At 34.0% G+C, this 16,609-nt stretch overlaps 3 protein-coding genes across 10 annotated transcripts; 1 reads left to right on the forward strand and 2 right to left on the reverse strand.

The window, feature by feature from the left end:
• The first annotated feature begins 903 nt into the window (after nucleotides 1-903).
• LOC138338286 (serine/threonine-protein phosphatase 7 long form homolog) lies at nucleotides 904-3,258 on the forward strand. Its single transcript, XM_069289084.1, has 5 exons — nucleotides 904-1,408; nucleotides 1,506-1,685; nucleotides 1,803-2,228; nucleotides 2,310-2,837; nucleotides 2,939-3,258. The coding sequence occupies exons 1-5, from the start codon at nucleotides 926-928 to the stop codon at nucleotides 3,146-3,148; spliced, it is 1,827 nt and encodes a 608-aa protein (XP_069145185.1). The 5' UTR covers nucleotides 904-925; the 3' UTR covers nucleotides 3,149-3,258.
• A 479-nt stretch (nucleotides 3,259-3,737) lies between these two features.
• LOC138338329 (uncharacterized) lies at nucleotides 3,738-6,271 on the reverse strand. 2 transcript variants are annotated; one of them, XR_011211793.1, is made up of 2 exons: nucleotides 5,646-6,271; nucleotides 3,738-5,558 (listed from the first exon to the last, which is right to left on the reverse strand). XR_011211793.1 is itself a non-coding variant. In XM_069289273.1 (2 exons), exons 1-2 carry the CDS (start codon nucleotides 5,914-5,916, stop codon nucleotides 4,792-4,794), a joined length of 819 nt encoding a protein of 272 aa, XP_069145374.1. In that variant the 5' UTR covers nucleotides 5,917-6,264; the 3' UTR covers nucleotides 3,738-4,791. The 2 variants fall into 2 exon arrangements, 1 of the variants encoding a protein (XP_069145374.1); XM_069289273.1 differs by having other exon boundaries at nucleotides 3,738-5,339; nucleotides 5,646-6,264.
• Nucleotides 6,272-7,055: 784 nt separating this feature from the next.
• On the reverse strand, nucleotides 7,056-16,195 carry LOC101264968 (uncharacterized). Of its 7 annotated transcripts, none has more exons than XM_010327880.4 (12): nucleotides 16,048-16,195; nucleotides 15,888-15,952; nucleotides 13,398-15,800; nucleotides 13,043-13,172; nucleotides 12,848-12,936; nucleotides 12,314-12,558; nucleotides 11,876-11,962; nucleotides 11,636-11,735; nucleotides 10,757-10,964; nucleotides 10,547-10,645; nucleotides 7,417-7,477; nucleotides 7,056-7,327 (listed from the first exon to the last, which is right to left on the reverse strand). In XM_010327880.4, exons 2-12 carry the CDS (start codon nucleotides 15,933-15,935, stop codon nucleotides 7,246-7,248), a joined length of 3,552 nt encoding a protein of 1,183 aa, XP_010326182.1. In that variant the 5' UTR covers nucleotides 15,936-15,952; nucleotides 16,048-16,195; the 3' UTR covers nucleotides 7,056-7,245. The 7 variants fall into 7 exon arrangements, with proteins under 7 accessions (XP_010326182.1, XP_010326181.1, XP_069145375.1 ...); XM_010327879.4 differs by having other exon boundaries at nucleotides 10,547-10,676; XM_069289274.1 differs by having other exon boundaries at nucleotides 10,547-10,679; nucleotides 16,046-16,140.
• Nucleotides 16,196-16,609: the final 414 nt, after the last annotated feature.

The following is a 16,609-nucleotide window of genomic DNA, read 5'->3' on the forward strand; positions in this document are numbered from 1 at the left end:
TTAAACAAAAAATTAAATGAGAAAAATTATTTAATTTTTTTTTAAAACAAAATTATATACTTATATATATATATATATATATATATATATATATATATATATATATATATATATATATATATATATATATATATATATATATATATATATATATATATAAAGTGAAAAGGATCACATGACAATAGTAAATTTTTTTGTTTTTATTGTATAATTTGAAGAAAATTTTCACAAGTTAAAGTGGATGACATCACAATAGTAAACCTTTGTTTTTATTGTAAATTTTGAAAAAAATATTCACATTTAAATAGTACATCATACTTTGAATTCTATAAATTGGTACTTCAATTTTTCATACTTTGAATTCTATAAATTGGTAGTTCAATCTTTCAATCTTCCAATCCAATCTACTTTCAATCTTCCACAATCTTAAAATTCTTGTTATTCTTCAAATTTTCTAAAGTTTTTAAAAGCATTTTCTTTATAAGGTGAGTTTAAATTTATTTTATTTTTAATTTATTTTAATTAATTTTATACTTTTATATGATATTGTTGATATATTCAATCGTTTGATACTTTTATTAATGTTAATTTTTATTTTTATTTTTTGTGTATAGATATGGATCCATCAAATTTATACGTACATCCTGGTCCAGTAGAGCATGATGTATTAAAAATTCAAGTTCATGATCTTTCTGAAGGAATTTGGAATGATAGCATAAAAGAAGAGAGATGTTGCTTATATACGCGTCGTGGTGATATTGAATTTTGGCAACATTTAAAATATCATCCATTACATTCTCGCATCCTTCAATATTTTGAAAATTGTAGATTTAAAGGAATTCTTGATGTTGGATGTGTGTCGTATGACTCCCGATTAATTTCTGCTTTAATTGAAAGGTGGCGTCCGGAAACTCATACTTTTCACATGCGAACTGGCGAGGCTACCATAACTTTACAAGATATTGAAATTTTATTCGGAATGGTAGTAGATGGTAGTCCTATAATTTTAAATGGAGCTGATTCTTTAGGGATTATATGTAGACAAGAAATGATTTTTCAATTAACAGGATGGTTACCCGATACTAGTTGTTTTTCTGGTGTTAGTAGATTGTCAACATATAAATTGATTGAGTATATCAAAGGTTTGGAAGTTATTAACGATAACTCAACTGAGCATGAAGTTCAACAAAGATTTAGATTATATTTATTATGGTTATGTGGTGGATCAATATTTCCGGATAAATCTAATAATAAGATTAATTTGGACATTTTGATTGACATGAGAAATTTAGATTTAATGTCAACTCAAACATGGGGATCGGCCGCATTATCATATTTGTATAATTGTTTATGCCGTGCGTCAATGAAAAAATCAAATGAAGTTTGTGGATTTCTCTCTTTAGTGCAGGTATACATATTTTTTGATTAAATATTTTTTATATACTAGTAATATGCACTTTTAAATTTAAGTGCATTATAAGTAATGGTGAATTTATTTATTGTAGATTTGGGCATGGGAAAGAATTATTCCCCTGCAACCATTGCCAAAGCCTCTAAGAACCAATCAATTTGAGGCTTTAACTGCACTTGCACGTAAATGGACGCGACGTAGAAATCATCAAAATGAGGCACGAACTGTAATCGGTGTGATTAGGGATGTACTTGATAATCTAACTGATGAACAGGTATTTAATATTATTGGTATCTTATACTTTTCATATTTTATTTTATTTTAAATAAGAATATATTTTTTTCTGCCAATGTTGTTTTTATAATTATCTTACTTAATTATTTTTTTATAGTTTATTTGGCAGCCTTATTCGGAAGATGTTATTAATGGATTGCCTGAGTGGTGTCGGTCAGGACAACGTGTCTGGATGGCACATGTGCCCCTGATTTATGGAATTTATCGTGAGTGGCACATGGTTGATCGTGTTGTGAGACAGTTCGGTTATTTACAACATATTCCTGGACCGTGTACCCAATTTTCCGAATATCATTTTAAGCGTGATAAACGATCAAAAATAAAACAAGAAGATATAGATGCATTTAACTATACACAATATTTATGGGAACAATGTCAAAATCGTATATTTCGACCTCCATTTGTAAGTGATCAAACAGATTACTTCCGTTGGTACATGAGGCATACCCGCATGATCATTGGAAATCCACAACATGTTGTACAAAAAGGGTATCAACACATGGCAGTAAGACATGAGGCATTAGTATGTATATTACATAAATTTCAAATTATTATGTCAATCTTTAATAAATTTTTTTTATTAATATTTGTTTATTCATTATAGGCTAGGGGTCATGAAATGCAGTATCGTCGAGCTCGGATGATTGAAAATGATGAAAATCAATCTAATGAAATGAGACAATATGTAGCGGAAGTCGCTCGTATTTCAATGGAGTCAATGAATGCGGCCTTTCAGGGAACGCGATTGAGCTTTGATCATGATTACAATCCTCCCACTCAATACGATGAACCACCACCAGTACAAGTATCTCGCCGATCACGACAAACAACACCGAGAGAGGGTGCTCGTCGAGGTAGAAGGACCACTAGTGAAACAGCTGATTTTTCTGCAGGGCCCTCTAACACTAATGTGGCGACTCCCGAGCCTTATTATCCCACATTTGATTTTTCTGTAGGGCCCTCTAACACTAATCCGAATTTTTCTAGTCAGCAAACAGTTGGTTTTGTAACTCCGCAGGTTCCAATATCTGGGTTTGCACAATTTAGTGGTTCTCAATATGGTTTTCAACATGGTATGCGTGAATTTCCGATACATAATTCTCCATTTGGTGGAAAATTGAATTTTTCGAATGTAAGTATAATTATTTTCATACAATTTTTTTAACTTTTTATAATTTTTTTTTATTTTTATTGCATGTTTATTTGATTATATTATGTTATATTGTATTATAGGTAACTGCGTTTGATGATTCAAGATTTAATGCTGGGGCTTCACAAAATTTAGTTCTTAATAGACAAAATCCACCTCGGAGAACATCTAGGCTACACAAATCAACTAGATGTGGAACAGGCAGTCACTATCAAAATAAGGAAGATTTTGAAAATGAAGATGAAAATGAAGATGAGAATGAAGATGTAGAAGATTCGGATTCAGAAGAATAATTTTTTTTATGCACCTTTATTCTAAAAGGCTGAAGATTCGAATTTTGAAATATGTAAATTTTGTTGTTTCGTGCAAGTTTGAACAAAGTAATGAGATTATGTTTGAACAAGTTTGCAGGATTTACTTTTCTTTTTGTAATAGGTCAAATCAATACTTTTTATGTTATGTCAAATCAATACTTTTTATATTAGGTCAAATCATTATTTTTTAATAGAGTTCAAATCAGTAATATAATAATAATGTAAAGATATTATACGTACAATATTTAAAATGCACAAGACAAATTAAATTAATTTTAACAAATAAATATAAAAGATATATCATATGTCAAATCAATACTTTTTGTCAACATTTTTGTATGTTTGAACAAGTTTGCAGGATTTACTTTTTTTTTATCTCAAATCAATACTTTTTGTCAACATTTTTGTATATTTGAACAAGTTTGCAGGATTTACTTTTTTTTAATCATAAGTCAAATCAATACTTTTTATGTTAGGTCAAATCAATACTTTTTATATTAGGTAAAATCATTATTTTTTACGTACAATATTTAAAATGCACAAGACAAATTAAATTCATGTCAACAAATAAATATAAAAGATATATCATAATATTAATAACAAGATAATAAAAACACATTAACCTTAAAAACATATACAAAATATTTAAAATCGAGTAGGACATCGTGCCTTTGTGTGACCTGTCTCCTTACAAACACTACATTTTCTAGTCATGCGAGCCGGAGCTATATCCATATCATTCTTAAGTCGGCTTCTTCCTTGCGTACCACTTGTCCGCAAATATTCAGTATTTGCAATTAAATTAAAAGGAGCTGGTGGCCAATACATTTCATCACCCACTGGATTAAATGTCTCACTGTATGTTCGTTTGTAATATTTTGCACTGTAGAATTTACTTACATAAGATTTTGGCTCGATTCCGCGAAGTCCACAAAATTTGATGGCATGCGAACAAGGCATATGATAGTTTCTCCATTTTCCACAAGAACATTTCTTACCTTTTGCAGTAACCTTGTGGACATTCCCACCTTTACCATCATGAGCAAAAGTAAGAATTTCAAAAACTCCATCACCTGTGTTGTAAGTCATCATATCTGTGTGCCCTTGAGCTCTTTGATAATAATCATTAAATTTTTTATCTATCGCAAGAGGCCATGGCATATTACTTTGAAGTAATGCAATTGCAAGATTGTTTCTTTCGACAAAACGATCAACGAGAGCTTTGAACGTCATTCGAACCATGGCAGTCACAGGAAGCCCCCGAGCTTTTTTCAACAAACAATTATATGACTCAGACACATTTGTCGTCATGGCACCCCATCTACGACCACCATCCTTATACATTGTCCATTTTCCAAAGGAAATTCATTTAACCATTCATATGCTGCAGGAGACAATGTTTTGATTTGTTGCATCCGTTGCATAAACTTTTTCTCCTGATGCTCAGTAGCAGCCAACCACATTAGATTTTCGAGTTCACTATTTACAAATTTTTTATTAAAATTTGCTTTTAAGTGTCGAACACAAAATCTATGATATGTGTTGGGTGGACTCAACCAATCATAAGATTGAACGCACTGCAAGATTCCTTGATGACGGTCAGAAATAAGACCAATTCCTTGTCATTCACAAACTACATGTGTCCATAATAACTTGAGAAACCATGACCAAGACTCAAAACTCTCACGTGCAACTAAAGCATATGCAAGTGGAAAAATATTTCCATTCGCATCAATTCCAACCGCAATTAACAATTTGATATCATACAAACCATAAAGATGTGTGCCGTCGATAGAAATGACCGGCCTACAACTTTTGAAACCATCAATGCTCTGTTTAAAAGCCCAAAAAAGAAATTTAAAAATTTGCTCACCTTGCATTGTTGTAGAATGATGCTCCCACTCAATAATAGTGCCTGGATTGAATAATTGTAGTGCAGCCATGTATCGAGGTAATGCCTTAAATGAACTTTCAAAATCACCATAAACCATTCGAAATGCTTTTCTTCGACCTTTTTGTGCTTTTCTGTAACTAGGAGTATAGTGATGTTTTCCTTTGATAATTTCACGGATCATCTTAATATTTATGTCCGGATTTTGCATAACATATGGTATTAATGAAGTGGCAATCATGTTATCATTCAAATTGAAATGATCCTCCTTATAGTTATCTGTAAGACAAGTATGCGGTTCAATCATTTTTCCTGTCTTCCACATACCGCTTGAAATCTCTCTAAACCGAATCATTCAATCACACCCTAACTCATGACGCTTGCAAATAACTTTCCAACTTTTACTTTTGGATTGATCACAAAGAAATTCTTTTTTAATAGCAAGACTATATGCTCTTACTGCAGATTTCATTTGCATCTTATTCATAAATAACATACCTAGTTGCATATACAAATTAAATTAATCAACATGCAATAAATAAATAAATAAACAACTATAAAATATGTAGTTTTCAACAATCGAACCTGACTGGATATGTTTAGGATTGTTTGAATTCCAAAGTGCCGTTCGAATGGAACCGCCATCTCTCGTGTACATAAAATCTTCTGCATTTTCGTCAGTGTGATCTAAGTATGGAATCGCTGTAGAATGATAATTAATACTTTGATCTTCAACGGATGCATTAGGTGCATTATTCACATTATCATCATCGCCGTCATACATATCATCATTGTCTGTTAATTCATGCTCGGAAGGTTCATCATTGTGCAATTCACCAACTCGTTCATCACCCATAACATTATTATTTACAATTTGTGTACAATAACTCACTGCATTTTGAATTTGATCATACCTATAAAAATAATAATATAAATATATTACATATAAGAAAAATAATTTTTAAGAAATAAGAAAACATTACTTTATTTACCTATTAGTTGAATCCGATGAGAAACAATTCAAATGACTGAAATTTTGGCTAGACTCTCCCATAATATTCAAATGTTTTTACCTAAAATTGTTGGTAGATTGGAAGATTGAAAGTAATATGAATATGAAGGATAAGTTCCAATTTATAGAATTGAAAGTCTCATGTACTATTTACATGTGAACTTCTTCAACTATTTACGATAAAAAAACAAATTTTACTATTGTCATGTGATCCTTTTCACTTTATATATATATATATATATATATATATATATATATATATATATATATATATATATATATATAAGTATATAATTTTGTTTTAAAAAAAATTAAATAATTTTTCTCATTTAATTTTTTATTTAAAAAAATTAATTATTTGAATTCAAATATTATTTAAATTTAAATTCAATATAATATCTTTTTTTTAGAAAGAAAATATATTTACTTATTTTTAATTTTTTAAAAATAATGTATATTTTCTTATAAATTATATACATAAGTTAACATTTTTAAATTTTTTTTTTATTTAAAAAATTGCTCAGCGATTTAATAACAAAATTATTTTTTTTTTATAAATCGCTGCACTGGCAGCAATATTTAAAAAAAAAATTCTTCATAAATCGCTGCCAGAGCAGCGATATACCTTATTTTTTTAAAAAAGAAAGAAAATTAATAAATAATGTTAAATCGCTGCCCTGGCAGCAATTTGTAAGAAGAAACATTTTGAAATCGCTGCTTCATTTTTTTATTAAAAAAAAAATTTTTTGGCAAAATCGCTGCCTCAGCAGCGATTTTACTTTTTCAGTTGAAGTAAATCGCTGCGTCGGCAGCGATTTTACCGTTTTGGTTTATATAAAATTTTATATACCATTTTGGAATTTTTGTTAATATTTTCTACCCTTTGAGTTTCGGACTCCCGTGGACTGTGGTTTTATACATTTGTAGTTTTAGGATTAGAAAAGATGTATGTATGCACCTAGAGATAGCTGTACATGAACATATACACCACTAACTTGTCTCCCTTAACAAGAAAACATAAGGTTAACAAAGCAAAAGTATTCCATCTTTTTCTAATATTTTACCAGCTTACTAGATATAGATAACTACTACTTCCAAAACCAGCTTAGCATCCACAGTCTGGATATCTTTTTCTCCGCTTGTAACATATGTATTCAACAACACCTGTTTTTTCTAAAACCTTACTATCACTAACTTCAGCTTGGTACTGCAGACTAGTTTCATCCTGGCAGCCAAGAGGAGATTGTTGGTTCGCCTGTTCAAACACCACAAACAATAATACTTAGCATAAGAATCTAAGTAAGAAAATCTGCTGAGACAATGTTCAGAACAAACGAAGGTTACCACAGTACTGAAAGGAGCTGGAGCATCGGTATTATTATTGCTTTCAAATCCTCCAGGTGCACTGACAAATAGTACAACAGTTAAGTTTTATCAGCTGGGAAAAAAATTGCCAAGGTTTGGACACAAGAACACAATCAAGTTCTAAGTGCACATTTGGATCCTAAATGTGTTCACTGTTCCAAGGTCAATCAACACTGAACAGCCTAAAATATAACTAACTACAGGCAGACTCAACAACCCAACGTTCTTTTACAATAAAATAGATCAATAAGTAAGATGTTCATTTGCTGAACTTTCTAATCCTCTATCCACTATCCCTGGCTCTTCAACGAATAGACATATTTCACACCAAAGATAATGGAGGAGTAAATCCAACTCTCTCATCTTGCATCTGAAAGTTTATGCACCATCCTATGGGTGGACCTGCTAGTATCTACTATTCACCACGTAATCATTGTGTCTCTGTGTTACCTATGGAGCAAACTCACTTGAGAACACTTTTTAACCACTATATTTGCCAAGTCGAGTTTTTCTTCACCTATCTGAGTGAAATTCAAAAATGAAGAAATCCCCAGACAAGCTAAGTTCACATCTTTGTTCCTTCGTTACACACTCTTGTAGTTGGGGGTGGGCTTAATCTTGTGAGGTCTTTAGAAGAAGGCTTCAATATAGAGCTTCTAATTCTGCAAAATAACTTTTTATTTCTGACACCTATAAATCAGATGTACTCTCTCACCAAGAAGAAGAATCAAGAATATCAAGCCTTTCAAGTTGGCAATTGCTACGATATTCTTGATCCACATCTATCCTAAAGAAAACCTTTTGTGAACCAGTAAAATAACAACAATTTTTACACCCTTTGTTGGGTGTACATCATATCAATGAACAGATTGATAGACCGCTTTTCTCAAGCTGATACCTCATACACTTCTTAAGCAATAATATTAAATGATACACACAAGAGACCTTATTCCTTAAGCAGAATGTTCAAAACTGTAATTTGACAACGAAAAATGAAGAGCCCGTGCCAAAGTTAACATGATGATAAAAGCTAAGTACACAGTTAGTGCCTCCTATTCATACTGTGGATTGGTTAGGGGCATTTTGGTGGTTTGTGCTAATCATATGACATTCTAAATAGGATCTTTTGCACTGTTTTTGTTAGTTCCTGATTGGGGAAAACATCATCTCAATAAGCATGTTGAAAGACCAATTGCCCTCAAGCAGCATACTTCATCAACATTTTGAGCAAAAACATTAAATGATCCATACCAGAGATCTGGTCATCCCCTTAAGAGGAAAGCTTAAAAAAGGCAAGAGTAATTCAATTTACTTTCTGCGTCATCTTCTCTTAAATTGTAATATGTGAAATCTCACCAATAGAACATTAGACATGACCAAATTCAACACTAAATAAATTTTCTTGCACTGAGCCTAATCAAAACTATTTGAGTAATGCTCCAAATCTGCAACACCAACAATTACGCCATACATGCTGGGTATGAATCCCTGACTGACCATGTTTCTTGAGTATTACAGTAAAACAAAGAAATAACACCAACGAAATAGAAATTGTTTCACTGAGATAACTCCTACTTAAATGTGTAAAACATAGTTTTTCAACAATTTGAAACTAAAGCCTAGGCATCCTCACATACAGACGAATTGTGGTTTATTCTCAATTAATAAAAATTTGAATCTTTCACATCCCATACAGTGATTTCAAGCCCAATAAAACATGCCCCTGCTCTCACCTTATATTGCAGAAGAGGATTAGCTGACACTTTAATATGTGATTAGAATGATCAGCCTCCTAAAGACATAGAGATTCGGAGCACTTCCCAGTTGAGATGGGGCTGCAACAGGGATCTGTTCTAGCCCTTCCCTATTCACCATGGTGATGGATTAGTTGACACGGTCTAATCAAGAGGAGGTTCCATGGAGTACGTTATTTGCGGACGACATTGCATTGATTGATGAAGACACGGGACAGAGTTAATGCTAGTTTTGAGGTTTGGAGACAAACTCTGGACTCCAAAGAGTTCAGGTTGAGCGGGACCACCACGGAAAATTAAGAGTTCAAATTCAGTGTTGCGTCGGATGAAGCAAATGGGAAGTAAGGCTTGCCACACAGACTATTCCCAAGAGAGTGTTTTAAATATCTTGGATCCATGATCCAGGGAAGTGGGACATCGACGATGATCGCATGGCACGGCTAGGATGAGATGGAGGCTTGCCTCATAAAAATGTACCACCTAAACTTAAAGAAAGTTCTACAGAGCGGTGGTTAGATCATCCTTGTAGTATAGGGTGGAGTGATGGCCAGTCAAAAATTCACATGTTCAGAAGATGCGTCTTGCGGAGATGAGGATGTTGAGATGGATGTCCGGTCATACTAGGAGCGACAAGATTAAGAATGAGATTACTCGAGAGAAGGTGGGATAGGCCCCTGTGCAGACAAGATGAGAAAAGAGAGTCAGAGATGGGCATGTGAACACTCAAGAGGAGATGCACTAACAATCCAGAGAGGAGCTGCGAGAGGCTGGTTGTAGGGGGTATGAGGAGGGGTAGAGGTAGGCCCAAAAAATATTGGGAAGAGGTGATTAGACAGAATATGACCAACTTCACTGAGAAGATGACCGTAGATAAGAAAGAATGGAAATCGTGTATTAGGATAGAAGGTAATAGAGGTAGAGTGTTGTCTTGCCTTTGTTATATAACGTCAGATATTGTGTGTTGTATTTCAATTATCACACTATTTGCTGCGGTATTGTTCCTTTCTTGTAGGAACTACACTGCTTTTCGTTTTTATTGTTATGCTTTCTTTCATTGTTTTCTTCTACTGTTACTGGAATTGGATGTACTTGAGCCGATGGGCTTTCGGAAACAGACTCTTTAAATGAGTCTACATATGCAGTGGTAAGGTCTGTGTACCCCTACCCTCTCCAGATCCCACTTAGTGGGATTGCACTTGTATGTTGTTGTAGTCTCCTAAAAGCATAATTATCAGGCTTGAATAAGTTATCAAAGTTGTATTACAATTTTCATGTCATGTTCTGCATGAATTGAATGTAATCTCTTTGATTACCTTGTTCAGTCCTTAAAAACAGAAATCAAAGGGGGAACATACTCTGTAGATCCTTGGTCCACAATTGCACTCTCCTCAATTTGCTCAGCTTGGAAGACCTCAGAAAGCGCACTGTTTCCATCCAACTCAACATTCTCCTTGCTGTTTATGTGGTCAAATTGAGTTTGATAAGCTTCTGGATGAAAATGAAGTTTTAGTCCATCCATATCAAATCTCCATCTCTTTCCAGAGTAAATGAAGAGTATTACATACCTGTTGATTCACTTGATACCTCTGGAGGGATATTCTGGAGAAGTTTCTGACACATTGTTGTACCCTGGAAATCAAGGAAAGTGTAATTCAAGAAGTTTAACCTCTGAGATTCTTTCACCAGTGAGAAACCAAATGAAGTGGTCCATGTGTTTAGCACAGTTGGTACAGCAGGCAAAACTAGCCTCTCAACTCCTAATTCCAAGAGTTTCTGGAATGAAGAACAAAATAGCTTTAGTGGAAAGAAAAAGCAGATCAGACGAAAAGCATATTAAATCTATGTCAAAGCATATTCATCATAATCCGCAATTCCCCACCTATGTAGGTTTAATATTTTGTTTTGGTATCACGAGAAAAAAGGAAAACCATATAAATAGCCACAGTTATCAGGATCATTGCAATTATCACTGTCATACATGTGCCTCATATCATTATTTATTCTAACTAGAATTGAAGTCCTTTTGTTTCAATAGGTAATCAGAACTTGACATCAATGTAGCATAACTGAGAATTGAAGCCAAAAATAAAGAGCCCTAAGAGTGCTGCTTAATCTAGAGAAGCAATATAATGATGTCGAAAGGTTTTTCTCCTATAATACTGCATGTTTATACTTCTGATAAGGAGAACAAGCTGATGTCCCATCAGTCAAATGCATAGCCTCGAAAATGTTAATATATTATAACCATGGAAGGAAAGAAGCACATGACTAAGAAATAAAAACTCAAAGATATCCCCAACAAGTTATAGCTTTCATGAACAGAACATCCCTGCTTAATAAAGTAACTATTGGGAATCTTTTAAATACATACTATGTACATCCTCAGCAACAACTTTCCTTCCTCTCCCTGAAGAAGGTAAATGAAAGAAAGTAGATTTGCATACCTTTTCAAGCTCATTCATTAAGACGCGACACATTCCAAGTCGGCGGTACTGAAATCTTGTTGCTACAAGAGGAACCTCAGCTACCTTTTCTCCATAAACCCTATGGGCATGAAAATTGTTAGCTTACTATCTATAAGAGTCAATCACATTGTTCAACTAATTTTAAAGAGAATTTACTGAAATAAAAAGTAGAGAAAACTTCACTTGAATAAATAATACTAATGTATAATGGTTGGATACCTTACAGTTGCTACTGAAATAACTTCATCATTTCTTTCCAGAAGCACAGTATAGAAACCCTGAAAATTTAAGCGATTCAGCTCTGACCTGCGATTTCAAATTACAACATTTTGTCAGAGCATAAACAATTAAAACATATGTCTGTACTCAAGTTGAGATATACCTTGTCATCTATAGATAATTTCTATACAGAGTACCATGTTATCTATAGTTACAAATAATAAACTCAACTTCTATTTATGGCAAGTCTAAAATCAAGGGTGATTAAGTTCATGAATGGTGAAAGGTCTACTCTAACCTTTGATGAAAGAGTGTGTCAACAATGAAAGTGTCATATGAAATGCATACTTTTGTTTTGCATAAATTATGTGGTTGAACAAGATTATTTGCACATAATTCCACAATAGTAGCTCATGAATTTCTAAACCTGGACATTACCATCTATTAAAGATAACATCTTCTATAAGATCTCTCCTTGTGTAAGGTTCTTTGACAGGCTCGAAGCATTCATGCATCACATCCAGAGCGACACTAAGTTTACTATAAGTCTCCAAGATGAACTCATCATTAGCAGCATCTGAATCAAAATCATCAGGTTTCACGTATTTCAATAAAGTCCAAGTGAGGTTATCAATTCCCACCACAACTGGCTTTGCCAAAAGTTGGCGGATACCCAAACATATCTGCAATAGATATTTCAGTTGACTTAGACAAAATGTTTCTTAATAGTGAAGCTCAATAGACAAAGAGGATACTGGTGCAGGTCAACATGATGATTTTCCCGCATTTCACATTTCCCTAGGATCAATAACATGAGAATAATCAGTAAGAATGTTTTCTAAGATCCGACTGGTGAACTTCATTCTACACTGGAATAACTTCTCAATGAGACAATTGACAAGATATGGTAGCTTTGTCTCTACTCATGATGCCAATGTTTTCTATTCCTGAGTTAGGCATGAAATCAAATACCTGCTCACATCTCTTATTGCAAAACCAACTTCCTACAGGATGATAATCCAGCTTTTGAAAACCCTTATTTCTTATGCACCGAGCATGATCTGTACAAAAAAGATCAGCATGAGTAATGCCACACATTCACAGAATTCTGTATGCCTAAGATAAGCTTTTGTAGGAACATAAAAAATTATCAAAGGAGCTACTTACACTTGTTATCACACTGAAAACAGATAAGTAGACTGCTGTCAGTAAATTGGTCTTTGTTTTTATCAAATCTGCTCTCGCCACATGTTTCACAACAGCATGATGGGCAAAACCACTCTCCATCTGGGATCTCCTATTTAAGTAATAACCTTAAGTTGGTATCAAACCAGGTGTAGAACCAATATGCAAAATGCTCTCTCTCTCTCACACTGTCTAACCAATAAATTGACAATACCTTAATGACAATATGGATCTTTAAGAGGAGAAAGAGACAAAAGTATTATATACATATATATATGTATATATATATATATATATATATATATATATATATAGAGAGAGAGAGAGAGAGAGAGACCTTCATTCCAAGGCAACCAGTATGAAAGGAAGACGGGCATTCATCACACAAAAGTAATTCACCACCATAATGGCACACGGAACACACATAGTCATTAGTGCCCAAATGGCTGCGCTTTTTCAGCAAAGGGGTTCTCTTCCTCGTGTGTCTTAAACTAGTCTTTTCTTTCATCTGCAGTTGACAATCAAGAAGGGATCGTCCATCTTCCAAATATATATTTGCTGAAGGTCTGTGATAACTACTTCCAGCATGCACCTCAAAACTGCTAATTCCATAAACTTTTTGGCAGCACTTGCATTTGATCCCTGCACGAGTGATCCGCCCTTCTGCCATTGGACGACCATCTCTTTTCCCACGATACTGCACTTTCGCACGCGGCAGAACCACATTATTGTCAATCAACCAAGATAAAACTGTTCGAGGTGTATGATGCAAGGAAGAATAAAGTGTCCCCTGCCGAGCTTTTTTACTGGATCGCAACAGACCAACTGAAGACTCAGATTCTGTACCATCTGTTACTGTTCTTGAAGATCTAGATTCATTTTCTTTTTTCAACATGCCACCTCCATGAATAGTCTTCTTTCTTGTTTTACTGATTTCACAAACTTTGACTTTATTAAGTTGAGCAGGTTCTTTAGCAAGTGGTAGGACAGCAAAAGTCGCCGCTGATAACTTCTCACATGAGGTTCTCTGAGGTGCCAAATTCCCCTGATATTCTAGAACAGTTGACTGGGAAAATAATTCAGGCATCTGTTCCTCAGCTTTCCACTGCTGCATACACCATCTGCATGCCCCTAGAAGAGTGTTGAATGTTTTCCCATGAGGAGAATGGTACCGCAATTCTCTCTTGTCCCTTCCCCGATAATAATAAAATATCCATCCTATTGCAGCTAGGTGCTTCTTAGCTTTCATGATCGTAAACTTCTTTTCCCCACTGTTCAATTTCTTATAGGCAGGATTGCCTGGTGATCCCCGTGAACAATATTCAATCACAGCTTCACGGCAGATTTCAGGATCAATGATTGGTTCTTGAGAAGTATATGGCAGCTCAGACACCTGACTGCGTGTCTTTGTTTTTGCCAGGCAAGTAGACAAGTTGAGGTCATCAGATGAACCATCATATGATGTTTTTTGGTCTTCTGCCCAAGTTTCTGACTTTTCCAACATCTTACAAACTTGACGAAGTGATTGGAATATTTTTCCATCAGGAGCAATGTACCGTGTCCTAGTGATGCTGCGATCCTTTGGTTGCTCAATTTTCCATCCTAAGTGAAACAAATGTATCTTAAGTTTTTGCAAGGATTCTGGGGACCTGTGGTTCGACATATAATTATCATTGTACTCAGAAACTGCATCAGGACAAAGCTCAGCTACATGGGCGATGGTCATCCACTCAACTCGCTTCCTCTTTCTAGAATGTATTTTATTGGAAGACTCAAAGTTCAGTCTCTCACTCTTAGTAATTGACGAAGTACCAGAAATTTCATTTTTAGGGGGGTGTAAAACTGGCAAAGCATTAGGTGATACAGCTTGTAGTTCTTCTTGGCTTGGTAGAACTGAGCTAAATAAAGCACTAGCACTCAATGGAACATTGTCTGAGATTGGTCCAAAACCCTCCGAAACAAGTTTTTTATCTATACATGATACCTCCCGATCCATACACATCATCTCCCCGCTAATTGATTTGCATATGGCTTCAATAAAAGGTAAAATGGCTGAGTTATGAAAATATGTTTCAGTGGGTTGTGAAAATTCTAGCAATGGGCCTCCCTCTAGAAAGCCTGGTGAAGTGTTGGACTCACAAAAGAAATGCTTGACGGTTAAGATAGCGTTTTCATGCACAACTTGGTTAATCAAGTTCCTCCAGATATCAGCCGAAGTAGATGTCCATTCCTTGAGGTATTTGTAGGCATTCTTCTCCCGGATTTGATACCAAATTTGTTTGAGTGAGACGAAAAGGGGATGGAGATTCTCAATCTCGTGAATAATTTGAAGAAACATCCAGGTACCACGAGGATTCCATTGTTGTGAAACCTGATCCCAATCTTGAGTTATACGTAGATTGTGGAGTTGAGCATTGATTTCATCACCCATATCTGGAAAGAAAATTCTTCGGTTTAGGGCACCATTTTGATGGTCAAATATAACTCCTTCCCACCAAGCATCTTGATAAAACAAATCAACACATTGTCCATAAGATAGAAGGGATGTGTGAAATTGAAGTGGAGGTGGGAAAGGCCTAATTGGAGAAAGGTTAACCGATTCAATCAAGTTGATAGAAGCTTCTTCTTCCTTGTCATCAGAGAGAAGGTGATGGTATTGAACTTGTGGAACAAAATCATTAAAACCAACGATAGTAGCTAAGTGCCATGAACCCAGAAATCCAGTTTCACTACTCTTCACCTGAATAAATAAATAAATAAATAGCAATGCCATTCACAAAAACGAAGCACATGCAAATGCAATTCAACATAAACAAACAAACCTTACCTCAACGTTTTGATGAAGTTGTAGTTTGGAAGCCATTGACACAGTCATATCAAACCTTCACTACCCTAAATTATCAAAATTCAGCATCAAACAATCATTCACAATAACAAGGTTGAGATTCATTATTTTATTCACTACAATACAAAACAAAGAGAAACACCTCATGAATCTCGGCATTCAGATGGCGTTTCTCTTCTCACCCTTTACCAAGCCGCTTTTCTCCTTTTTAGTATTACTTTTCTTCTCTAATTTTAGGGTCTCTCTAACTTACTTTTTATTTATTTATATTATTACTACTCTTTTACTTCTACATAATTCATTTTTTTCTAACATACTTATTAGTATGAACAAAATATACACAAACATAAATCATAAGTAATTGCGGTCAACAACATATAAATTTCACATGATTCATTTTTTCTACATGATTCATTTTTTTCTAACATACTTATTATTATGAACAAAATATACACAAACATAAATCACAAGTTATTGTGGTCAACAAAATATAAATTTCACAGATTTTTTTGGGGAAAATTATACACAGTAACAAATGTTAGCCTTCTTTATTCGGCACTATAGTTATAGTTTAAAAAATTATAATTTGCAGCTATAATTTTCTTTTTTTTGTTATTCATATTCGTAATTTGTGTAGTTTAATTCCTGATTTAATAAATCTAGAATTTTGTATGTGTTTACCCTAACATTTGTATATGATTTAT

Source organism: Solanum lycopersicum, chromosome 9 (genome assembly GCF_036512215.1).
Source record: "Solanum lycopersicum chromosome 9, SLM_r2.1".
In the NCBI taxonomy this organism is placed as follows: Eukaryota; Viridiplantae; Streptophyta; class Magnoliopsida; order Solanales; family Solanaceae; genus Solanum; species Solanum lycopersicum.

Bases quoted from the DNA above. Each gene is read 5' to 3' on its own strand.
- LOC138338286 (XM_069289084.1), top strand. From the start codon at position 926: ATGCGAACTGGCGAGGCTACCATAACTTTACAAGATATTGAAATTTTA. The intron at 1,686-1,802 runs GTATTTAATATT...ATTTTTTTATAG, and splicing joins ATAATCTAACTGATGAACAG to TTTATTTGGCAGCCTTATTC. The intron at 2,229-2,309 runs GTATGTATATTA...TATTCATTATAG, and splicing joins CAGTAAGACATGAGGCATTA to GCTAGGGGTCATGAAATGCA.
- LOC138338329 (XM_069289273.1), bottom strand. From the start codon at position 5,916: ATGGGTGATGAACGAGTTGGTGAATTGCACAATGATGAACCTTCCGAG. The intron at 5,340-5,645 runs GTTCGATTGTTG...CTTGTCTTACAG, and splicing joins TCCTAAACATATCCAGTCAG to ATAACTATAAGGAGGATCAT.
- LOC101264968 (XM_069289274.1), bottom strand. From the start codon at position 15,935: ATGACTGTGTCAATGGCTTCCAAACTACAACTTCATCAAAACGTTGAG. The intron at 13,173-13,397 runs GTCTCTCTCTCT...TTACTTAAATAG, and splicing joins CTGGTTGCCTTGGAATGAAG to GAGATCCCAGATGGAGAGTG. The intron at 7,328-7,416 runs GTAACCTTCGTT...GTGTTTGAACAG, and splicing joins CAGCTCCTTTCAGTACTGTG to GCGAACCAACAATCTCCTCT.